The sequence below is a fragment of the Hyla sarda genome, chromosome 3, assembly GCF_029499605.1.
Source record: "Hyla sarda isolate aHylSar1 chromosome 3, aHylSar1.hap1, whole genome shotgun sequence".
In the NCBI taxonomy this organism is placed as follows: domain Eukaryota; kingdom Metazoa; phylum Chordata; class Amphibia; order Anura; family Hylidae; genus Hyla; species Hyla sarda.
The window spans coordinates 348,582,814-348,609,142 of record NC_079191.1 but is presented as its reverse complement, the minus strand read 5'-3'; the positions used below and the strand labels follow the sequence as shown (position 1 = coordinate 348,609,142).

Here is a 26,329-nt window from a genome sequence, read left to right as displayed (position 1 = left end):
ACCTCTATAGTTACGCCCAAGTTCACCATAATGTTATATTTTAACACTTAGGACAAGTCTATACACGGTGATACCAAATATATAAATCTTTTTAGATTTTCCATTTTTTTTATGTAAAACAATAGGAAAAGGGGGCGATTTTAGTTTTTTATTATGGTGGGATTTTTAAACTTTTTTTTTTTTTTTTTTGCTTCTTTTTACGCTCCCCCGACACCAGACGGACCCCATTTCATTGGACCCGTTCAGCCCCGTTTTGTGGCCCCGGACATAGACATAGAGGTCCTTCCCTGCGCTCCCCCGGAGTCACCGTACACTAGCTGGGGCGGCCGGGCAGCTGCCACCACTGAGCATGCGCACTAAGCTCGGGCAGCACAGGAAGCTGTAATACAACCTATCCCGTTGCTGCCGTAACACTCTATTAGGACACGCTGCTCCGGTGTCTCCTGTCCGTGCTGAGACAAGCGCCGCCGTTCCTGCCTGCAAGAGCCATGCCTCCCACCATACAGCACTCCGGTACCGCAGGTAATAGCCGCAGTGTGAGGACGGGGTCCTGTCAGCCCGGCGCACGTGTTTACAGTGTTATGCTTATGTAATGTGGGGGGTGGACGCTCTGGCCAATTCACAGGTTGTTATAAAGTGATGGGGGCAGCATTACCTCTGTACCATAGAGTATACTGTTACACAACTACAACTCCCAGCATGCCCCAATCATTGACAGGCTGGAGATGATTGCAGTACTATAAAACCTACAGTTAGTTTAGGGTATAACATTTCTACTACTGGAGATCTTCCTGTGTATACGACACGTTAGCCCTCATTTACTAAGAATGGAGTGTTTATCTTCTATCAAAAATATTAGGTTACAATAAATATAATCCTGATTGTGATTTATTATGTACAGATTTTAATTATAAACTAAAAGGTTAATAAGTAAAAAAAAAAGGGAATTAACAGATATAATTAAATAAATTTCCCAAAAATGGTGTAGGGTTTTGGTTTCAACAAACTCACGGTTTTGTGTGTATTTTCTCACACACTCGGAGGGATTTTTTTTAGTTTTGTCGGGAACACGCAATTTTGTATTCTCCACCCACCTGTTTAGCTGCACGACGCGGTGCCAGCTCACAAACAGCCGGGTGGCGACCACGGAACCGGAGTATTGTGACATCACGACTCCGCCCCCATGTGATGTCACTCTCCGCCCCCGCTATGCAAGTCTATGGGAGGGGGCGCGACGGCCGTCGCGCCCCCTCCCATAGACTTGCATAGCGGGGGCGGAGTCGTGATGTCACGATACTCCGGCCCTGTGATCGCCACCCGGCTGTTTGTCAGCTGGCACTTGCATAACGGGGGTGGGGGGGTGACGACACATGGGGGCGGAGTCGTGACGTCACGATACTCCGGCCCCTACCCGGCTGTTTGTGAGCTGGCACCGTGGCGTGCAGCTCAAACAGGTGGGTGGCGAACACAATATTGCGGGGGTCCCCAGTGGCGGGACCCCCATGGTGAGACATCTTATCCCCTATCCTTTGGATAGGGGATAAGATGTCTCAGGGCCGGAGTACCCCTTTAAAACCACTCGGAGAGATGCTGGTTCATTTCGGTAAAATATGTCCCATGTAGTGTAGCACGAGCTGTGTGACACAATTTTAGTCGCACAAACCTGACAAGTGACGGGATTAGCTTAGTAAATGAGGGCTATTGCCTTCTGTTATCAGCTGGTACCTGCAGGTCTTGTGGCCAAAACCACCTTATTCATATGGCAAAATCTGGCCTCTAAATCCGCACCTATTCTGCATCCAAACCTGAGTCTCTTCTGCCTGCAGATCGCCTTTGGTGGTGATATTGGGAAATAGATTGATATTGCACAGTGCAGAATTTTCCGGTCTTGAACACTTTTGGACGTATCTATCAATGACAGCTTTAGGGTCTATTGACACGTACAGTATTCTGCGCAGATTTGATGCGCAGGATTTGAAGCTGTGTTCAGTCATTGAGTTTACATTGAAATCTGCAGCAGAAAATCCTGCTCATCAAATCTGCGCAGAATACTGTACGTGTCAATAGACCCTAAAGGGGTACTCCGATGCCTTTGTGCCGAACACTTGAGCAGGCAGTGGGGGTTGTGACGTCATGACCATGCCCCTTATGACGTCACGCCACGCCCTCTCAATGCAAGTCTATAGGAGGGGGCGTGGTGGCTGCCATGCCTCCTCCTATAGACTTGCATTGAGGGGGCATGGTGAGAAATGACCAGGGGCTTGGCTGTGACATCACGACCCCCGCCGCCTGCACCCGGCGCTTGTTTACAGAGATCGCGGGCGTCTGGACTGCAGGACCCCCACGGTCATATATCTTATCCTCTATTCGTTGGATAGGGGATAAGATGTCTAGGGTCAGAGTACCCCTTTAGGGGCTCGTTCACACTACAGAAATGCCGCTTGCAGCGGCCTCTCATTGATTTTAATGGGATTCCACATCACAGTTTACACTGTGGCAAATTACACAATCCAGAAGAATGAACATTGTCTGCTGGCAATAATCAGCGCCGTAATCCCTTTTGTTCAATGGTGCTTTGTTTTTTCCGACACTTATTTCCGTGGTTAATTTCCACGTGAAATAAGCGCCAATTCCGGGCACTTCTGCATGTGTGCAATGAAAATTCCACTTGGAATAACGGAGAGCAGAAATTTCCTAGTGTACACAGGCCTTAAGAATCTGCACCAAAATCCACATCTGATTTTTGAAATACTTGTCAAAAACGGTCACAGATTTCAGATGTGTCTAAGGGTGTGTTCCCACCTGGCGTATACGCAGTGTATTTCACGCTGCGCAAAATTTACGGCAGCAGCATGAAATACGTTGCGGATTCCTCGCTCGCTATACGCACAGGGCTTTCCGATGGCAGCCCTATGTGTGCAGTGATCACCCGAAGTGATCAGTGCTGTGCAATAGCTTAGCAATGATCATTATAAGCAATACAGACATTGCTTAGAAAAGTCCCCTCGAGCAGTGTTTTTCAAGCGTGGTCCTTAAAGGGGTACTCCGCCCCTAGACATCTTATCCCCTATCCAAAGGATAGGGGATAAGATGTCTGATCGCAGGGGTCCCGCCGCTAGGAACCCCCACGATCTCTCCTGCAGCACCCTGTGTCGTCTGCTGCAAGGAGTGAACTTCGCTCTGTGCCTGATGACGGGTGATGCAGGGGCTGGAGTATTGACGTCACAGCCATGCCCCCTTGTGATGTCACGCCGCGCCCCCTCAAAGAAAGTCAATGGGAGGGGGGGGGGGTGGCGGCCATCATGCCCCATCCCATAGACTTGCATTGAGGGGGTGGGGCGTGACATCACAAGGGGTGGGGGCGTGACGTCACGATACTCCGGCCCCTGCATTGCCTGGCATCAGGCATGGAGACAAGTTTGCTTCGTGCAGCAGATGTTACTGGGTGCTGCAGGAGGGATCCCTTTGGATAGGGAATCGGATGTCTAGGGGCGGAGTACCCCTTTAATGTTTTCTGGATCTCCATGGTCTTTCACAGGTGATATAACTGTGGTGATACCTGATTCACTGACCATAATTATCACTTGTGGAAGACTAAGGTAATCTGGAAAACGTGACCTGTTCGGGGGTCTTGTGGACCGCGCTTGAGAAACACTGATCTAAAGGGACTTAAAAAAAAAAAAGTGTATTGTGGAATTGTCTTGCCTATGAAAATACAGCATTATTAAAATTAATCGTAATAAATAAATAAAAAAAAATACAGAATTGCTGATTTTTGGTCATATCCTACATCAAAAAAAATAATAAAAAGATCAAATGGAATTTTGCCAGGTTTCTTGTGCTTCTTTGTTATGTGGACCAGGCAATGAGAGCTACAGGGTTTGTATAGCAGATCTCTCCCTGAACAGTGAGCATTTTCCTTAGAGTAGGTGTAGGCGCTTGTACTGGGGCCAGATGGAGGGTGTAAAGCTGTCCCTAGGTGAACTTTCTGGGACTAAACACTTTTACTGTTTTGGTCTTGTGATCCCATTTAACCCCATGTTTTTGTTTTACCAGAGGGAACATACTTCTGTAATACGCTATGCAAATGATTACTAATCTATAGATATAAAACTCAATGGGGGAGATTTATCAAAACCAGTGTAGAGGAAGAGGGGTGCAGTTGCCCATAGCAACCAATCAGACTTCTTCTTTGATATTCAAAGGGGCCTGTAAACAATGAAAGAAGCTATCTGATTGGTTGCTATGGGCAACTGCACCACTCTTCCTCTACACTGGTTTTGATAAATCTCCCCCTATGTGTGTATAAACGGCTAAAGATATTAACATGAAACTTGGCACACATGTCAACAACAAACGTAGGCTAGGTGATTTAACCCTTACTCACCCCCATTTGCCAGGGTCAGGTTTATGTTTAACCCCTTAAGGACTCAGCCCATTTTGGCCTTAAGGACTCAGACAATTAAATTTTTACGTTTTCATTTTTTCCTCCTCGCCTTCTAAAAATCATAACTCTTTTATATTTTCATCCACAGACTAGTATGAGGGCTTGTTTTTTGCACGACCAGTTGTCCTTTGTAATGACATAACTCATTATATCATAAAATGTATGGCGCAACCAAAAAACACTATTTTTGTGGGGAAATTAAAAAGAAAAACGCAATTTTGCTAATTTTGGAAGGTTTCGTTTTCACGCCGTACAATTTACGGTAAAAATGATGTGTGTTATTTATTCTGAGGGTCAATACGATTAAAATGATACCCAATATTACATACTTTTATATTATTGTTGTGCTTAAAAAAAATCACAAACTTTTTAACCAAATTAGTATGTTTATAATCCCTTTATTTTGATGGCCTCTAACTTTTTTATTTTTCTGTATAAGCGGCGGTATGAGGACTCATTTTTTGCGCCATGATCTGTACTTTTTTTGATACCACATTTGCATATAAAAAACTTTTAATAAATTATTAATTTTTTTAAAATAAAATGTATAAAAAAAGTAGCAATTTTGGATTTTTTTTTTTTTTTTTTACGTTCACGCCGTACGGGATCATTAACATTTTATTTTAATGGTTCGGACATTTACGCACGCGGCGATACCAAATATGTCTATTAAATTTACTTTTTTACGCTTTTTGGGGGTAAAATAGGAAAAAACTGAGGTTTTACTTTTTTATTGGGGAGGGGATTTTTCCCTTTTTTTTTTTACTTTTACTTTTACATTTTTTTTTACATTTTTTTTTACACTTGAATAGTCCCCATAGGGGACTATTGATAGCAATACCATGATTGCTAATACTGATATGTTCTATGTATAGGACATAGAACATATCAGTGTTCTTGGTCATCTTCTGCTCTGGTCTGGTCTGCTCGATCTCAGACCAGAGCAGGAGACGCCGGAAGGAGGAAGGTGAGGGGACCTCCGTGAGGCGTTCTGAATGATCGGATCCCCGCAGCAGCGCTGCAGGCGATCCGATCATTCATTGAAACCGCGTACTGCCGCAGATGCCGGGATCTGTATTGATCCCGGCACCTGAGGGGTTAATGGCGGATGCCTGCGAGATCGCGGGCGTCGGCCATTGCCGGCGGGTCCCTGGCTGCGATCAGCAGCCGGGATCAGCCGCGCATGACACGGGCATCGCTCCGAAGCCCGCGGTTATGCACAGGACGTAAATGTACGTCCTGGTGCGTTAAGTACCACCGCACCAGGACGTACATTTACGTCCTGTGTCCTTAAGGGGTTAAGTTCCCATACAAGTCTATGGGAAATATGTTACTGCATAACTTCCAAACGGCTGGAGATATTTAGATAATACTTGGTCACATGTTACTTATATGTCCACTAAAAATAGAGGAAACGTAAATTAACTCTTAACTACCCCCATTTTTGAGGGTCGGGGTTTATGCAAATCTACGGGAAATGTATGTTCCGGCATAACTTCTGTACAGCTGGAGATATTTCGATAATACCTGGTCACATGTTACTTATATGTCAAATAAAAATATATGATAGTTAAATTAACCCTTACCTACACCCTTATATAAAAGATGGGTTTTTGTTTCAAGTCCCATGCAAGTATATGAGACTTCCAGTACCTTACTCCACAAGCTCCGTATCTCCTGGTGAATGTGCCAGTCCGGCTTAAAAGCCACACCCCATCTCACAAAAACACGCCCACTGTTTAAGCCCCACCCCTTTTATTTTCTGCCCTTTTTGTGCAACGGTCTGGCTTGCAAATCATTTCCTTTTCCACAAAGCCCCCTTCTATTTTTGGCTTACAATATCTTCATCACAACTCAGTCCCACCTGAGGACGGGACATGAAGTCAAAAGCTTCCTCCTTTGTTGATTTTCCTCCCCAACAAGGATTAGGAAGGAAAAACCGGGCAGCGCTGGGTACTCAACTAGTCTGTAATACCGGTGTGTGTGTGTAGGTGATCTTGAGTCCTCGGATAGTAAAAAGGAACACAGGATTTTTTGTATTTTTAAGATTTACCACAACTGATGCAAAAATGCTTTTTTACATTTCCTATTTGGCATCCCCACTGACATGCTGGATGTCTTGAACAATGGGAAAGGTTCTAGCAATTGTTTCCCTCCAACGTTTTACTACCAAGCCTTAGTCCTCAGTATATGTGCATGAATCTCCAAGCTTTCTTGAATCATGTTGTGTGTATCTATTCTTTTCAGAAATGCTTCTTTTGTTGCAATATATGAAAAAAAAATTTAATAAATAAAACACATTATTGTTTACTGTTAACATCTGTTTTTTTTAAAATTATTTTTAAGTCAACACACATGAAGAACTGGAATCAATCCTCCGGGAGCGGATAATGGTCTTGGATGGTGGGATGGGCACCATGATCCAACAGCATAATCTTTCAGAAGAATCCTTCAGGGGACAGGAGTTTGTAGACCACGGCAAGTCTTTAAGAGGCAACAATGATCTTTTAAGTATCACCCAGCCGGACATAATCTACAAAATTCACAAGGTATTTTTGACTTAAAAAAAAAAAAAAATAATATTTATTTTCTCATGGCAAAAATTTCAGAGAAACCAACTGTTAGTCTGCACTAGTGAGCCGCCCATTTTATGCCTTCTACGGGTACTGAGGAAATTCAGCGAGAATTCCTCGCTAAATTTCCTCTTTAGATCTCCTATCTATCTGCACGGAGCAGAAATGGTCCAGATTCGGTTCCTATGTGCCATTGACAGGTGGAGCTTCTCTGGCGGATTCTGCCGTAAGATTGAACATGTTCACTCTTTCGCTAAAATCCAATTCCTTATTGCCAGTTATATATAGAATTTTTATTTATTTATTTATTTATTTATTGATTGAACAACACTTTAACCCCTTAAGGACTCAGGGTTTTTCCGTTTTTGCACTTTCGTTTTTTCCTCCTTACCTTTTAAAAATCATAACCCTTTCAATTTTCCACCTAAAAATCCATATTATGGCTTATTTTTTGCTTCGCCAATTCTACTTTGCAGTGACATTAGTCATTTTACCCAAAAATGCACGGCGAAACGAAAAAAAAAATCATTGTGCGACAAAATCGAAGAAAAAACGCCATTTTGTAACTTTTGGGGGCTTCCGTTTCTACGCAGTGCATATTTCGGTAAAAATTACACCTTATCATTATTCTGTAGGTCCATACGGCAAAAATGATACCCTACTTATATAGGTTTGATTTTGTTGCACTTCTGGAAAAAATCCTAACTACATGCAGGAAAATTTATACGTTTAAAAATGTCATCTTCTGACCCCTATAACTTTTTTATTTTTCCACGTACAGGGCGGTATGAGGACTCATTTTTGCGCCGTGATCTGAAGTTTTTATCGGTATTATTTTTGATCAGACTTTTTGATCACTTTTTATTCATTTTTGAATGGTATAAAAAGTGACCAAAAATGCGCTTTTTTTGACTTTGGAATTTTTTTGCGCATACGCCATTGACTGTGCGGTTTAATTAATTATATATTTTTATAGTTCGGACATTTACGCACGCGGCGATACCACATATGTTTATTTTTATTTTTTTTTACACTGTTTTATTTTTTTTTATGGGAAAAGGGGGGTGATTCAAACTTTTATTAGGGAAGGGGTTAAATGACCTTTATTAACACTTTTTTTTTACATTTTTTTTGCAGTGTTATAGGTCCCATAGGGACCTATAACACTGCACACACTGATCTTTTACACAGATCACAGGCGTGTATTAACACACCTGTGATCAGTGTTATCGGCGCTTGACTGCTCCTGCCTGGATCTCAGGCACGGAGCAGTCATTCGCCGATCGGACACCGAGGAGGCAGGTAAGGGCCCTCCCGGTGTCCTGTCAGCTGTTCGGGACGCCGCGATTTTGCCGGGTCACTTTCACTTTTGAAGCGGCGGTCAGCTTTGACCGCCGCTTCTAAAGGGTTAATACCGCACATCGCCGCGATCGGCGATGTGTGGTATTAGCCGCGGGTCCCGGCCGTTGATGAGCGCCGGGACCGACGCGATATGATGCGGGATCGCGGCGCGAGAGCCGACGCAGGACGTAAATATACGTCCTGCGTCGTTAAGGGGTTAAAAAAAACAATGGCTGGCATGTGTCATTATAGGTGTAAGGGAAGCATTTTTCTACACCTTTTTTGTGTGCTGATAATGTGTAAGAGCACCAAATGTATTAAATGGTTACAGACCATTTGATACATTCTGTGCAGGTCACATTTTCTGAAATTTCTCTCTTCACACACACCAAAAAGCTAAGTCTGAGCTGGTGTCCTTTTAGAGACTTTTCAGTGGCTTTGCGCCTTTTCACAAAAAGGCGCAGTTCATAAAACCCTTCCACATCATGTGTATTGCCAAAATCGGAGGATTGCAACTCAAAATCAGTAGATATGTGTAAACCAAAAGGTGCAAAAAAGCCGCAAATAAACCCTGCTTTCGCCTTTTTTGCACCTTTTCTAGACACAAAAAACATTCTAAAGACAATGATAAATGTCAATATCTACAAAAGCCTTATTTCTTTTTTCACTGCTATTGCATTCAGGATTCTTTTGTTTTTGGACACCCGTAAATCTTCTGGAGTGTGTGCTGATCCTACCATAGTCAGGCAGATGTAGCAAGTGTGGTTCTCTACGATTCAAATAACAAGTCTTGCAACAACCAGTCTCATTGGAAGTGGGGCTGAGCTGCTTTGTATAAAAGAATGCAGCCATTTTTTTAATCTAATCCTGGACAATCCCTTAAAAATAGTCAAGTAAAAGTTATTCTCTGCTGTATCTTTCTGTAGGAGTATTTGCTTTGTGGAGCCGATATCGTGGAAACAAACACGTTCAGCAGTACGAGTATTGCCCAGGCAGACTACGGCCTTGAACACTTGGTAAGATCCTTGTTATCTCTTGGGTTATGTGCTAACTCTGCAGCTCACATCACCTCTATGTTCCTGATCTCAATGTACATTGTTACAGGAGAACAAGTAGGTTATCTCCTTCGAAAGACCTTTTCACCAATATCACAAAAGCATTTGGCTTGTTAAGCTGGGTCCTCATGTTGCAGTGGAATTGCCTCTTCTCTTTGCGTAAAAAATGTAAACAGGCTGCAACATTGGATAATTTGTTAGAATAGTCTGTTTTTTCTGAAGCTATTGCCTGCCTATCTAGTTTAGAGCACAACTAACATTATCTAGGCTGTGCTGATAGCATCAATAAATCATAACATTGTCCTTTGACTGCAAAATCCAATAATCTCAGCACCAAATGTTTTCATTTTGTTGCAGGCCTACCGATTGAACAAAGTCTCTGCAGAAGTAGCAAGAAGAGCAGCAGACGATGTGGCGCGTGAGACAGGTGGGGATTTCACTCGTTATTTAGGTTAGGTTGCTTTCACACACGTGTGTTTTGCATCAGTATTCTATATATCCTTTTTTGTGAACCACAATGTAGATCTAATGTTAACGTTTGAGGCTGTTCGCATGGGCGTATAAAATATACATATACACTGCTTGAGAAAGTCCAGGTAGAGCTGGTTGAAACGTTGCTTTTGTACAACACTTTTTAATGGAATAAATTCACCTTCTTTTTATATTGGAGTGCTGTGGAGAGCTTTCTACACATCAGGAGCCCCTAACCAAGGCTTGAGATTCTGCGTGCACCAGGTTGCATCTACTTACTGAGCTGGTTGTGCTGCTCTTCTTCTGTTTTGTGTGTATGTGTGTATTACTATATATATATATATATATATATATATATATATATATATATATATATATATATATATATATATATATATATATATATTAGGGATGTAAGAAAAAATCGATTCTCGCGATAATCGCGATTTTTCATTTGCCGATACAGAATCGATTCAAAATATTTTTGAATCGATTCTTTTAGGGATGTGGAATTTTTAATAAAACGCACTTTATCTTACCTGCCAACGAGCCCGCGGAGCTCCGGTACAGGTGTTCGGTCCCCGGGCTGTATTCTTCTTACTTCCTGTTAGTCCGGCACGTCACATGGAGCTTCAGCCTATCACCAGCGGAGGCGGGACATCGCTGCGGCTGGTGATAGGCTGAAGCTCCATGTGACGTGCCGGACTAACAGGAAGTAAGAAGAATACAGCCCGGGGACCGAACACCTGTACCGGACTGTACCGGAGCTCCGCGGGCTCGTTGGCAGGTAAGATAAAGTGCGTTTTATTTTATTTTGCAGCCCGGACGGGATAACATGAGAAAAGTGAGCACCGGAGTACTAGATCGCCGCTGTCAAAGCTGACAGCGGCGTCTATTGGGATCTATGAATGCTCCCAGGTGGGCGATATATCGCGATGTATCGTCACCTAGACGGTATCGCGATATATCGCGATATATCGAATCGCCACACTGGTATCGCGATTCGAATCGAATCGCCAAATTCTTGGCGATTCACACCCCTAATATATATCATAGAAAGCAAAGGAGAGCAGCACTTCCCAGGATAAGGTTCACGGGTGCCGTCAACATAGAACCCAGAGCTCACATTTGCTGCTATATATATATATATCTGTATGGTGTGCTAGTTTTATCCTTGGAGGATAAAAAACTCCTATTGAAATCTATGGAGAGAGATGTACCTGTATATGATCAATATTGTATACACAATTCAATAGCCTATTCAACTATATTCCTTAAATTTTTCAGGTAATTTTTTGCCTGCAAGAAGGCCAATCAGTATTTACTGTAAAGAAGTACAGAGACAATACAGATGAAATACTGTACAAATGATCTTTTATCCATCATATGTTTGTGTTTCAGATCAACAATACAAACATATATACCCATTTGCTCATGTGAAACAGGCAATGAATAGCAACTCTGCCTATTAAGAACATTGTCAATGGGAGAGAGCTCACTCTGTCTGCCCATCGGCATCCTGAAGTGCAGCCAAAAGTATTAAAAAAAGGCTCTAGGTATGCCAAAGGCATTAGCCTCATTGCCTAATAAACTGCCAGTCAGTATAACAGGCAAAAAGTGTGGAATGCTAAGTATTCCAATCTTTAGACTAGAGATTAAAAAAGAGCCATCGTGCACAAAAAAAAATGTAAAATAGAATTGGGCAATGCAAACCTGTCACCAGCAGGGGGGGGGGGGGGGGGGGGGTTTGTAACCTGTATTTCAGCCATGTTTGTCCTATAAATTGGGCAATGTGTTGTCAGACAAAAAGAGTTTTGATTGTCTATCAGACAAGAGTGGGGGTGTTTAGACCTGGAATGGGCACCATTACAGTGGTGGCTTAGTGACTCCTGAGCTCTGCATTTCTTCCCTAAGACTCAAGGTGGGTAATCTCTATGAGGTACTTACCACTTAAGATACAAACAATAATAAAAGACAAGTTGCACAGACGGCACTATCTCTCTAATGGGCTTCACACCTAGGACAAACAAATGGTGCACTCACAGTCCAAATGAGCCTTCAGTGCTGCTCTATCATGCATAAGGATCACATCCAATACTTGCAATGTAGAATAAAGTTGATGGCACTCTTCCATAAGGCTTGACTTACTTTATTTTAAAATCAGTCCGGTTAGGGATGCACAATGGCCAAATGGCCATTGTGCATCCCTAACATGACTGATTTTAAAATAAAGTAAGTCAAGCCTTATAGAAAAGTGCCATCAACTTTATTCTATCTCACCACTTAAGATGTATAGCTGGATTATACGACGGACATGGTTGAAATACTAGGGGAAATTTACTTACTGTCCTTTTGTATTAAGAGTCCTATGGCACTGAAATGCACTTTAGATGATAGTTATGTGCGACAAATTTTTTAAGTAGTCGTATGTGGGTTCATAAAAGTTGCATATGCATAAATGTGTGCTTTGTGTTATAAGCTTGTTATTAGCACTTAGGGGAAGATTTATCAAAACCTTTCCAGAGGAAAAGTTGCCCATAGCAACACCCCTGAGGAAGTTGCCTTGGGAGCGACGGAACACATGGGGTTTCCTATGGCCCCGTCCTCTTGCTAAAACTCCAACACACAGTCTTTTCCTCCATCTTGGGATACTTGCAGGGAATATGTCTTTGCTTATATTATTGCCATTTTTGCTGCTATTTTGATATATTTTTCCTGCAATACTTGTTCTTTATACTATCTGCGATGTTGATATTCTTATGGAGTGATATCACATTATCATAGAAGGGCGGGTGTCTTTATCTAGGTGAGGGGGTTCATGGGCCCCTGCCTAGGGTTGAGTTTGGGCTTACATCTCCTAGCCCATATTTTTAATTGTTTAATGTTTTTTCACCATATTGCACAGTTGTTTACATAGGTGTGTAATTAATAAAGTATTGTTATATTGGCATGCTGATACATTTTTTCAGTGTTCCGCTTTTTCTTTTTTGTTGCCCGTAGCAACCAATCACATTGCTTCTTTCATTTTTCAGAGGCCTTGATAAAATGAAAGAAGCAATCTGATTGGTTGCTATGGGCAACTAGACACCTTTTTCCTCTGGACAGGTTTTGATCAATCTCCCCCTTAGTCTTTTTCAGAGTAGAAGATAACCATGGCAGACAGGCACGAGGAGTCTATAATAAGACCCATCTCCAGAACAAGGCCTCAGCGCTCAGAGAAGAGCATGAGCTGTAGACTGCTTGCGCTCCATTCACTTCTATAGGAGTGCTAAAGATATCCAAGTACAGCACTTGGACATCTCTGGTGCTCCCGTAGAATTAAATGGAACATGGGAGGCTAACTTAAGCTCTTCTCTGAGAGCCGTGTCCCCGGTCTGGAGATGGGGAGGTCTCAGCTTTCTGCCCTTTCCTCATGATCAGATACTTATCCCCTGTCCTATCGATAATAGATGATAATTTTCTCTCTACAATAATTTTGTAGACTGTATGGCTGATCATAAAAATAAGTGTGTTTTGTTTATACTGAATGTTATTTATTATAGGAAAAAAGCGGTTTGTGGCGGGAGCTATGGGGCCAACAAATAAGACATTATCTGTCTCCCCTTCTGTTGAGAGGCCAGACTACAGAAATATCAGTAAGTTTTTGTATTTAAGTTGTTTGCTTTGATTTTGATAATGTTTCCTTTTAAGCCTATGGCTTTACTGAAGATGGGTCCAACATTTTTACTCCATTTAGATCAGAGCTGTGATCTCCAGCTTAGCCGCAATGTATACATGGAGTATGTGGTAGGCTTTGATGTGCCTCCTCTCTTATCAATGTGCCAGGCGGCTGCTTTCTCTCTCCTTGAATTATCTTTATTTTTTAGAGTTTTTTTCAAAAATTAAAGGGGGGGGGGGGGTTATCTGGTTGCTATGGGCAACTGCATCACTTTTCCTTTGCAAAGTTTTTAAAAACTGTCCCCAAATAATTATAAAGTACAGAATACTAAACCACCAGAGAAAAAAACAATGGCTACTACACATTTACTGTGGTGAATGGAGCTTAGTAAAGGGACCTGAAGGGTCACACAGTTTATTGATGTATACGTTGACCTTCCCATAGCAAGTCCCTGTCATAGACTGTCAAATGTAGGTTATAATTGCATTTTATTATTATTATTATTATTATTATTATTATTAATAATTTTTTTTCTTTAGCATTTGATGAGCTTGTGGATGCTTATGCGGAACAGGCAAGGGGTCTTCTGGATGGTGGTGCTGACATTCTACTGGTGGAAACTATTTTTGATACAGCTAATGCCAAAGTAAGTGTCAAACTACGATATATATTAACAAAGAAATATGTGTAAAATTCTTGTCCTTTTATTAGGAGGTGTCCAAGAGTACAAAAACGTGGCAGCTTCTTTCCAAAAACAGTACCACGTCTGTCCAAAAATTGTTTGTTATTGCAGCTCAGTTTAATTGAAGTGAAGGGGCAGATCTTAAATATCAGACACAACCTTTGGAGAGGCGTCTTGCTGTTTTAGAAACAGCCATATTCTTTATAAGGAGTAGGAGCCGATTGAGTGGTTGCTGCTGATGACTTTTCTATGATCTGCTGATATTAACACTTAAATGAGGCATAGTCTCCCTAGATTCATGGTTTTGGAATAATAGGAGGTCTCCACTGAATAGGAGCAGCTTTTTCACCTTTGTTTGGTACCAATATTACCATGTCCTTTCTTCTTGTTTAATATGGTCCTTTACTACATCCACTTCTAACCTTATGGCCTAATACCTCTCTTTCACTATGCTTAATTTTTTTTTTCTTCTTACATAGGAGATAAGCCTTGTGGATGTTTGAACTGTGTAATCTTTAACTGAGTACAACATGATGCAATGTGCTGACTTATGTGATACGTTGTACGTGTTCTGATTACATATCTGCTGGTGGTGTGTAGGTACAACAAGATCAGTAGGTGAAACAGTCATATGGACAAAATTGGTCTTGTAGCTTAGGCTGCATTCACATCTCGTTTTTGCAATACGGTTCCCGTATCCGGTTTCAGTGACAAAACCGTATGGAGCCCTATTGCAAACCATATGTATAGACATGTCACTGAAAACCATATGCCAAATGTAGCATCCGGTTGTGTATGTTTTGCATAATTTACGGTTTTATCAGTTTTTTTTTTCCCGTACACAAAACAGTAGTCTACTACGGTTTTATGTCCGGGGGAAAAACCGGATACAACTCGTATAGGTTTTTTATTTTATTTTATTTTTTTAAATGGTGGTCTATGGGCATCGTACAGAACCGTATGTGCGTATGGTTTCATCCGGTTTGCACATGCGCAGTGCATGCCGAAAGTTCTTCCCACAAATAGAACAAGAAGAACTTTATTTAATTATGGACAAACATAAAACCGTATCCGTTTTTTTTCTTTCAAAAAACGTATTAAACCGTATGCAACTGGACATCCGCTTTCAAACCGTATACAGTTTAAAACTGTACAGAGGTATATACGGTTGTATACGGTTCGGTCCGGTTTTGAGACATACGTTTTTTTTTTTACAAAATACCTGATACGGGAACCATATTGCAAAAACAAGATGTGAATGCAGCCTTACTTTTCTTAACCCCTTCCCGCTATAGGACTTATGCATACGTTCCAGCACCCGACACATATTCACGCGCTTGGACGTATGCATACGTCCTAGCGATCTCCTGCGCTGCCGCGGGCAGCGCAGGAGATCGGCAATGGGACCCAGCTGTCAAACATCCGGAGTCCCGGCAGCATTAACCCCGTAGATGTTGTGATGAATCCCGATCATGGCATCTATGGTGTTGACAGGGGGAGCGCGCTCCACCTGATCACCAACGACGGCGCCGTGATAAGATTGCGGGTCGCCGTTGGTTGCTATGGCAACAGGAGGTCGGATCATGACCTGTCTGCCTGCTACGGAAGCCTGTGAGATCCAGCCACTGGCTGGATCACACAGGCTGTACTGTGTGCAGCTGATCGGGTCATACTGTGCTGCAGTACAAATGTATCGCAGCATAGTATAACCTGTAAAAATAAAAAATATAAAAAGTTGTTCAATAAAAGTATGAAGTGAAAAAAAAATCATATCGTATAGTGTATTATCAACAAAAAAAAATTAAAAAAAAAATCATATACATAATCCGTAATGACGTGTACTATAAAACTATCACGTGAATTATCTCACACGGTGAATGCCGTAAAAATAAACCAACGAAAAAGATCAAAAGGTAGCACATATCACAAAATGATACCAATAAAAAATACAGCTCATCCTGCAAAAAATAAGCCCTCATTCATGGTGTTGGACGAAAAATAAAAAAGTTACGGCTGTTGGAAAATGAATGGCAGAAAAAGAATTTTGCTCAGCAAAGGAAAAAGAACATAGAAAGCTATATAAAATGGGTATCACCATAATCGTACTGACCCACAGAATAAATATAATATCACTTTACCGCACAGTGTACACCATAAAAAAATAAAAATAAAAACACCAGAAATTTTCCAGTTTTTCACAAAAAATGCTGCGTGTGTCAACAAAAATGCACCACTTATATAACGTACAATTGCCCATATTTATCAAAGAATGTCTATGGTAGAGCTATTTTCACACGTTTATTTTGGTGTTGGGTTTGACTTGTGTGCATCTTATTTATCAAGAAGGTGCAGCAGGATGATGAATTTTGCGCAGCTCTGCTGTGGTGGGAAAAGCTCTACCATATACACTTTTTCTAGACACTTGTGAGGGAGGGAAGTAGACACTTTCCCTGGTCCGGAATTTGGCAGGTTAGGTGTTTTTACTTAATTTCACAGAGCTGCCGGGACATTTTTACTTGCATTTTAGACGCTACAATCAAATTTGATTGCGGTGTCTAAGGGGTTAAAGCCGGGCATCACCATGATTGGTGATGTCTGGCAATAGAGATGGGTCCTGGTGGCAGCTAGCCACCAGGACTACCCAGCTATGACCGACACTCAGCTCCTGAGCACGTGCCATAGAAGGGTAGTGGGACGCTGTCGCCCACAAGAGGTTAAAGGTTGAATTGCGGAAGGTAGAAGTGATTCTCAAGCCAACTGGTAGGTGGTGTAGCTTTGCGCCTAAAAAAAAAGTACCTTTGCGCACAAAATAGTGACTTTTGACAAAAGTCGCAAATGTTAAATACGTGACCACTGCATGGTCACAAAGAAAAAGTTCTACGTGTAGGCAAAAAGAGTGAAACTGTATCAAAAGACGCATAAAAGTTGCTAAATATGTTGCTGGTGCCTGAACTGCGCCAAAACATAGACAAAAAAATGCTCTAAAAGCAATGATATATCTCCCCCAAGATGTCACGAAAAAACTCTCTCTCTGCTCAGAAAAAGCATTCTAAAGTAATTACCATTTGAAGAGACCCAGTCAAAAACTTGGTAATTTGGTAATAAAAAAAAGAGCCTGGTCATTAAAGGGGTTGTCCAGACAAAAATTTTTTTTTTTATATATATCAACTGGCTCCGGAAAGTTAAACAGATTTTTAAATTACTTCTATTAAAAAATCTTAATCCTGTGGCGGGGTGATGACACCGGGCACCCATGCCAATCAGCCGTTTGCCATAATATACAGATAAGAGTCAGGCAGCTCTGTATATTGTGTTGAGGCTGTGCTGGGTTACTGCAGCTCAGCTCTCATTTTATTTAAAGGAAACCTGTTTTTATGTCCACACCATACTTGTCATACATGTATGGCGTTCAGCACCAAAGGGTTAAAAGTTGTTTCATCAAAACCACCCCTTCTAAGAATGAAGCTGTATCAGCTAATTGCTGCTTGTTTTCTCCTTTTTCTATCCCCTGGTGATCAGCCATTATCGCTAGAATTAGCTGCTGCGTTTGGTCCAAATCAATGGATCTGGCTCGGCAATGGTCTCCAACCTGCGGACCTCCAGATGTTGCAAAACTACAACTCCCAGCATGCCCGGACAGCCGTTGGCTGTCCGGGCATGCTGGGAGTTGTAGTTTTGCAACATCTGGAGGTCCGCAGGTTGAAGACCACTGTGCTACGGTATTTGTCGGCATACCAGTCTACCGGTTTGCAGATGTATACTGCAAATATAGGCTGTTTTCAGATGCCAACATAGTCTAAATGTTATTCATAGTGGCAGATTATCTGGAAATACTAGTTTTATAGTATCAGATGTATTATCCAGTAAGATTCATCTAATTTGGAATGGCAATAAAAGCTGCAGGGTTACCAGAAATACGTTCATGAAAAAGTTTACACTTGTTATTTCTACAGGCGGCTCTGTTTGCTGTCCAGACATTGTTTGAAGAGGACTACAAGCCTAGACCTATATTTGTGAGTATTCACCAGAGTTCAACTCTATAGCCTCCTTTAGGCATGTTTATTCAGTATATAAACTCTGTGTATATACTTAACCCCTTAACGACGCAGGACGTATATTTACGTCCTGCGCCGGCTCCCGCGATATGAAGCGGGATCGCGCCGCGATCCCGCATCATATCGCGTTGGTCCTGGCGCTCATCAACGGCCGGGACCTGCGGCTAATACCACACATTGCCGATCGCGGCGATGTGCGGTATTAACCCTTTAGAAGCGGTGGTCAAAGCTGACCGCCGCTTCTAAAGTGAAAGTGACCCGGCTGCTCAGTCGGGCTGTTCGGGACCGCCGCATAAAAAAAATAAAACCGTGTAAAAAAAATAAATAAATAAACATATGTGGTATCACCACGTGCGTAAATGTCCGAACTATAAAAATATATCATTAATTAAACCGCACGGTCAATGGCGTACACGCAAAAAAAATTCCAAAGTCCAAAAAAGCGTATTTTGGTCACTTTTTATACCATTAAAAAATGAATAAAAAGTGATCAAAAAGTCCGATCAAAACAAAAATCATACCGATAAAAACTTCAGATCACGGCGCAAAAAATGAGTCCTCATACCGCCCTGTACGTGGAAAAATAAAAGTTATAGGGGTCAGAAGATGACATTTTTAAACGTATTAATTTTCCTGCATGTAGTTATGATTTTTTCCAGAAGTGGGACAAAATCAAACCTATATAAATAGGGTATCATTTTAACCGTATGGACCTACAGAATAATGATAAGGTGTAATTTTTACCGAAATATGCACTGCGTAGAAACGGAAGCCCCCAAAAGTTACAAAATGGCGTTTTTTCTTCGATTTTGTCGCACAATGATTTTTTTTTCCGTTTCGCTGTGCATTTTTGGGTAAAATGACCAATTTCACAGCCAAGTAGAATTGGTGACGCAAAAAATAAGTCATAATATGGATTTTTAGGTGGAAAATTGAAAGGGTTATGATTTTTAAAAGGTAAGGAGGAAAAAACGAAAGTGCAAAAACAGAAAAACCCCGAGTCCTTAAGGGGTTAAAGGGGTATTCCAGGAAAAACACTTTTTTTTAATATATGAACTGGCTCCAGAAAGTTAAAGATTTGTAAATTACTTCTATTAAAAAAGTTTTAATCCTTTCAATAATTATCAGCTGCTGAAGTTGAGTTGTTGTTTTCTGTCTGGCAACAGTGCTCTCTGCTGACATCTCTGCTTGTCTCGGGAACTGCACAGAGTAGAAGTGGTTTGCTATGGGGATTTGCTTCTAAACTAGGCGGTTCTCGAGACACGTGTCATCAGAGAGCACTTAGACAGAAAAAACAACTCAACTTCAGCAGCTCATAAGTACTGAAAGGATGAATATTTTTTTTTTTTTATAGAAGTCATTTACAAATCAGTTTAACTTTCTGGATCCAGTTGATATATAAAAAAAAAAAGTTTTTTTTTTTCCTGGATAACCCCATTTAAGTACACATCTTGGCTGTGCCTATATATGTCTATATATAATGTTTAACTATCTTTAGTATTGAATTTGAATTGTTACCTTTCTACCTAATGAGAAATTTGTAGAACAGGTGAAATTGGTATTTCTCGGTTGGAAACCATTGGGGGACACAGACTGTGCGTCTATGCTCTTGCCGCTAGGAGGCGCTGACACTAGGCAAACAAAAAAAAAAGAGTCTGCTCCTCCCAGCAGGCTGTACCCCGCCTACTGGCCCTGAGCTCATCAGTTTAAGCTTAGTGTCCTAGGAGGCAAGACACAGGTCTGTGTGCCGAGGCTCCGCCCACCGCTTGCTTCTCCAATGGGGGTTAGCGCGCGCATCTAAGGGTCACTGATTAGCCTATCAGCTGGTGCGCGCGCTCAGGGGTCACTTTCAGCCAATAGGCGGCTTCTGGGAGGCGGCCTGCCTTGCTAGTGGTTGGTCTCTCTGTCTCTCTCTCTCTCTCGGTCTCTCTGTCTCTCTCTCTCTCATCACAGCGTGCTCCCAAGGCGTTTAGCTCTCATGGAGAGTTTGACGCCGTGCTGGATGCTGATTGGAAACACCATGTGAGGCGTTTTCAGGGAATCAAGAAGGTACAAACACGTTTTCCCTTCCCTCAGGACCTAGTCACAAAATGGACGGTTCCGCCTAAGGTTGACCCACCGGTCTCCCGCCTGTCCAAGTCCACTACGCAGCCCCTTGCGGATGCAGCGTCTCTTAAGCATCCGGCGGACAAGAAAATGGAAAATCTAGCGAAGTCCGCATTCGAAGCCAATGGGTCCTCATTACTCCCCACTTTTGCCTCCACTTGGTTGGCCAAGGCGGTGTCAGTTTGGGCTTCCCAGCTCCGCCAGGGGGCCCTTGCTGGAATTTCCAGGGAAGAACTGGCAGAAGCGGCTCTCCAGCTTTCTCAAGCGGGCGATTTCCTTTGTTCAGCCACTTTGGAATCCGCTCGCTGCTCGGCATTTTCCTCGGCTAACTCGGTTGCGATTCGTCGCGCCATGTGGTTGAAAGCGTGGGACGCCGACGCTGCGCCGAAGAGGTCTCTGGCGGAACTACCCTTCTCGGGTTCCCACCTCTTCAGAAAACGTTTGGATGAAATTATTTCTGAAGCTAAGGGAGGTAAGAGTTCTCTGCTTCTACAGAACAGGTCTTGGGGCTCGGAGCCCCGCCGGAAGTCGACTTCTTTTCGGTCAACGGCTCCGGGTTGTCCCTCCAAGCAGGCGCAGACTCCTCCTCGTAGAGCACCCTCTTTCAGGGCACGTCCATCATGGAAGTCGGGCAACCGATCTGGAGGTTTCGCTGCCAAATCGGGTACCCGTAAGCCTGCTTCTTCCTGAAGGGGCGCCCCCACCCGCGTCGTGTGCTCGGGTGGGAGGGTGGCTGTCTCTCTTCCAGGACATATGGCTGTCTCAGGTCCAGGATGCCTGGGTGCGAGATGTTATTTCAAGAGGCTATCACATAGAATTCTCTTCTCTCCCAAGACACCGTTTCTTTCAATCCCGCCCTCCTGAGTCCCCTTCCTTGACGGCGGCTTTTCAGACTGTTCTGCGTTTTCTCCTCTTCCAGGGAGTGATAGTGCCGGTTCCGCCAGGGGAACGCGGATCAGGGTTCTATTCAAACCTCTTTGTCGTTCCCAAAAAAGAGGGCTCGGTCCATCCCATTCTGGACCTCAAGTTGCTCAATCGCCATCTGCGCCTCCGTCATTTTCGGATAGAGTCCCTCCGGTCTGTGGTGGTCTCCATGGACCAGGGCGAGTTTCTTTCTTCAGTGGATATCCGAGACTCCTATCTCCACATTCCGATCTTCCCAGCGCATCAGCGTTTCCTTCGTTTCGCAGTGCCGGAGGGTCATTTTCAGTTTGTGGCGCTCCCGTTTGGTCTAGCCACAGCTCCCAAGGTCTTTACCAAGGTCATGGCGGCGGTCATTGCCATCCTTCGCAGCCAGGGGATCTCCATCCTCCCCTACCTGGACGACCTCTTAATCAAGGCTCCCTCTCGGTCCAAGAATTTAGAGAGTCTTCAGATCGCACTTCACACCCTGTCCTCTTTCGGCTGGGTCATTAATTGGGAGAAGTCACATCTGCTCCCCTCCCAGCCCCTAATTTTTCTGGGGCTCCTTTTCAACACCGCAGTAGCCCGGGTCCGTCTTCCCTTGGACAAAAGGCGTTCTCTGCAGGTGGGGGTCCGTTGCCTGCAACGCCACGTCCTGGTCCCGATTCGCTTCTGCATGGAAGTCCTGGGCTGTATGGTGGCTGCCATGGAAGCAGTCCCCTTTGCCCAATTTCATTATCGTTCCCTCCAACTGGCCATTCTGGGCAGGTGGGACAAGTCCCCTTTGTCCCTGGACCGCAGCATTCTCCTGCCCCTGGCAGTACGTCAGTCCCTTCTTTGGTGGCTCCACTCTCCCCTTCTTCTTCTGGGGAAGTCTTTTTTCTTCCCCTTCAGTGGCAGATCGTCACCACCGACGCGAGCCTCATGGGTTGGGGAGGGGTTTTTCGGGACATGACGGTCCAGGGTCACTGGTCCCCCGGGGAAGCCCGTCTCCCCATCAATATCCTGGAGCTTCGGGCGATCTTCCTTTGCCTCTTCCATTGGGAACATCTCCTTCAGGGTCGACAGGTCCGGGTTCAGTCGGACAATGAGACTGCTGTTGCATATATCAATCGCCAAGCGGCACCTGGAGTCGCTCGGCGATTGAGGAGGTCTCCAAGATTCTCCTCTGGGCCGAGGCTCGGGTCCCTGCTCTGTCGGCGATCCACATCCCGGGCATGGACAATTGGGAAGCAGACTTTCTCAGGCACTCCTCGGCAGATCCAGGGGAGTGGTCTCTCCACCCGGAGGTGTTTTCACACATTTGCGATAGTTGGGGGACCCCGGATGTGGATCTCTTCACATCTCGCCTCAACAGGAAGGTTCCCCTCTTTGTAGCAAAATCGAGGGATCCCCTGGCCCTGGCGACAGATGCTCTGGTCATCCCGTGGGCGTCCTTCCGACTCCCTTATCTGTTTCCGCCTCTTCCCCTCCTGCCCAGGTATCAAGATCACACCCTATCGGTCCAGCCAAGACATTAGAGAGAGTGTGATGGTGCAAGGGTTAAAGCCGCCAGACCTCTGGGTATCCACTACAAGTCCCAGCAAGTAACCAAATTAACCCTTAGATAAACGTGTTTTACCAGAGATGCCTTCAGAAAGATGAGCTCATATGTTTAGAGATCATAGACCAGAGCTGATTAATTAAACATTTAATCTGATAAAAGGTATCACAATGCTGACTATATAAAAATACAGAAACAAATGACATACAGTTACAAAAATTATATAAGAGTTTTGCAAGTTCAGAAAGCAAAAATGAAGCTCTTACAGCATGATGATATTAGCAGTCCATGAGAGAGTTCCAGCGGTTCTTAGGATGGTCTTGTCAGCTTGTTTCACAGCATTGAACACACTGACTCTAGCATTGTTAAATATTATATATCTCCTTTTTGGAGGGACTCCATTCCCCCCTGCCCTCTGATCCCACCGGGGGGGCATCTCTCTTCCTGGCCCTCTTATCTGGTTGATTATATGATGGGACCAGAGTGCAGGACTTCAAAGATGATGTAAACACACAGCCAGACCCCCGCAATAAACTGCAATACACAAAAGACACAGCATACACAATCTGAATGACCCTTCACCCCCCAGGTCTTAGTTTATACACAGATGCAATTATAAAGCGCATGTATGTTTCCATAATCAGGCCTTGGCCTGACACCAGGGTTCTGAGGAAACTCAAGGCGGAGGGAGTCTCTGCCATTCTGGTGGCCCCAGACTGGCCCAGATGCGCGTGGTACGCAGACGTGGTCCGACTGGCCGACAACGTACCGCTGCGCCTACCACTTCGTCCCGATCTTCACTTTCAAGGTCCCCTTTGCCACCCCAATTTACTGTCTCTGCATTTGACGGCGAGGCAGTTGAAACCGCAGTATTGAAGGCCTGCAGGTTTTCTGAGGGGGTTATTCGTACTATGCTTCGGGCGCGCAAACCTTCCTCGGCCAGAATCTACCACCGCACTTGGAAAGCTTATTTTTGGTAGGGAGGGGGAGCAAGACTTTTCTCCGGTCATTTTTTCCCTTCCACGTCTTATTGCCTTTCTTCAGGCGGGGCTGGATCAACGTTTGACCCGAAGTTCTCTTAAGGGTCAGGTGTCTGCTTTTGCTGTCCTTTTCCAATGGCAGTTGGCCTCTAATTCCCATGTCCGCACCTTTTTGCAGGGTGTGGCCTGCATGGCTCATCCTTTTCGTTCTCCCACACCTCAGTGGGATCTCAATCTGGTGCTTGGAGCCTTGAGGGAGTCTCCTTTCGAGACCCTTAGGGATGCCTCCCTTCGTATTCTCTTGTGGAAGTTCGCTTTTCTCATTGCCATCACTTCTATCCGAAGGGTCTCGGGAACTGGAGTTACTTTCCTGCCGTCCCCCCCCCCTTTTGGTGCTTCATCAGGATAAGGTGGTTTTCCGCCCACCTCCCTCCTTCCTGCCCAAGGTGGTTTCCTCTTTTCATGTAAACGAGGAGCTCGTTCTTCCTTCCTTTTGCCCTTCTCCTTCCAATGCCAAGGAGTGTTCTCTTCACACCCTTGATGTGATCCGGGCAGTCCGGATTTATCTGTCGGTCACCTCCTCTTTTCGCCAGGGGGACTCCTTCTTCGTGATTCCTTAGGGTAGTCGTAAGGGTCTTCCGGCCTCCAAGGCGACCAGTGCTCGGTGGATTCGCTCGGCCATTTCGGAATCGTACCGCCGCAAGTCCAAGGTGGCACCTTTTTGGGTGACGGCGCATTCCACGCGCTCTGTTGGGGCTTCTTGGGCTCTCCGTAATAGGGCTTCGGCCCTGCAAGTCTGTAAGGCGGCCACCTGGTCGTCCTTGCATACATTTGCAAAATTTTATCAAGTGCATACTTTTGCGTCGGCTGATGTTAGTTTGGGCCGCAAGGTGTTCGGCAGTAGCATTCTCCTCTACTTGATTTGGGTTGAGTATTTTTCTCCCCACCCCGGGGACTGCTTTGGTAAGTCCCGCGGTCTGTGTCCCCCAATGGTTTCCGACTGAGAAAAGTAGATTTTTTATGCTAACCGTAAAATCTCTTTCTCGGAGGATCCATTGGGGGACACAGCACCCACCCACAGTTTGGGTAGAGTTTTTCGTTTGTTCTGTCCGAGAGGTGGTTCGGGGTTTTTCTTTTGTCTGTTTCTCTCCGACTTTTGCTGGTTTTTCTCATTTTTATTTTTTTGTCGGTTGCCTCCTATTGCTTCGAGACTAAACTGATGAGCTCAGGGCCAGTAGGCGGGGTATAGCCTGCCGGGAGGAGCCGACTCTCTTTTTGTTTGCCTAGTGTCAGCGCCTCCTAGCGGCAAGAGCACATACCCATGGTCTGTGTCCCCCAATGGATCCTCAGAGAAAGAGATTTTACGGTAAGCATTAAAAAATCTACTTTTATGCCAAAATTGGTGTACGGCGCCGTATGTATGTGCTACATGCATAATGGGAAGTGTATTTAAAGGGGTACTCCGCCCCTAGACTTCTTATCCCCTATTAAAAGGATAGAGGATAAGATGTCTGATACCGGGGGTCCTGCCACTGGGGACCCCCGTGACCTCGGCTGCGGCACCCCAGTCATATGTTGCACGGAGCGAATTTTGCTCCGTGCCGAATGACTGGCGATGCGGGGCCAGAGGCTCATGACGTCACGGCCACCTCCCTCAATGCAAGCCCATGGGAGGGGGAGTGATGGCAGTCACGCCCCCTCCCATAGACTTGCATTGAGAGGGGGTGGCCATGACATCATGTGGGGCGTGGCCATGACGTCCGGCGCTGCACCCAACACTCTAAACTAATGCAGGGTGCAGTAGGAATCTGAACATCACCTTTGGATAGGGTATAAGATGTCTAGGGGTGCAGTACACCTTTAAAACCTTTTTTCAGATATGTAAAAAAATACCCCCCCCTCCCCCCCCTTAAGTTCAGTAATATGTTCATGCTAGTTAAATTTTTTATTTATCTGTTTTTATCTTTTTTTTTTTCCCCCTCAACTTAACTATATAGATTTCTGGAACCATTGTTGACAAAAGTGGACGAACACTTTCTGGTCAAACAGGGGAAGCATTTGTAATAAGTGTGTCACATGTGGAGCCGATGTGGTAAGGCTTTGTTTCCCAACCTTTTTTTTCTGCTCTTGACACCCCTCGGGGAAAACATTTTTTAGAGGCCATCCCGACCAAATAGATTTCGGCAAAAGAAAATAAATTGCTGAAAATAAGCAATGGACCTATACATCTGTTGGCTATGTAGATTACAGCGCTGCTATATGCGGTGACTCACAGATGACGTCTTCTCTGATTGGATTCATTCCCTTTCCCTGTTCTTCTCCATCTGGCCTCAACTCACTGCAGAACCTGCAACAAAAACATATTTGGCTCCGCACTTTTCCATCATGATCCTTCCCTTTTCCCCACAAAGTTCATTGCTCCAAGATCATGATCTAAAGTTCAACTTTAGCTAACTGGTCGCACATGCTCAGTTGCAGCACTAGAAGTTACAGGAAGGTGAACGATTTGTCTATA

At 44.1% G+C, this 26,329-nt stretch overlaps 1 protein-coding gene across 1 annotated transcript in view; it reads left to right on the top strand.

The window, feature by feature from the left end:
- The first annotated feature begins 326 nt into the window (after positions 1–326).
- MTR (5-methyltetrahydrofolate-homocysteine methyltransferase) overlaps positions 327–26,329 on the top strand; it is a 110,007-nt gene continuing 84,004 nt past the window's right edge. Inside the window, exons 1-8 of the mRNA XM_056567527.1 lie at positions 327–522; positions 6,794–6,996; positions 9,288–9,377; positions 9,774–9,843; positions 13,430–13,522; positions 14,085–14,191; positions 18,181–18,240; positions 25,812–25,906. Coding sequence (XP_056423502.1) covers positions 489–522; positions 6,794–6,996; positions 9,288–9,377; positions 9,774–9,843; positions 13,430–13,522; positions 14,085–14,191; positions 18,181–18,240; positions 25,812–25,906 — 752 coding nt within the window. The 5' untranslated portion in view covers positions 327–488. The remainder of the gene's footprint in view (positions 523–6,793; positions 6,997–9,287; positions 9,378–9,773; positions 9,844–13,429; positions 13,523–14,084; positions 14,192–18,180; positions 18,241–25,811; positions 25,907–26,329) is intronic.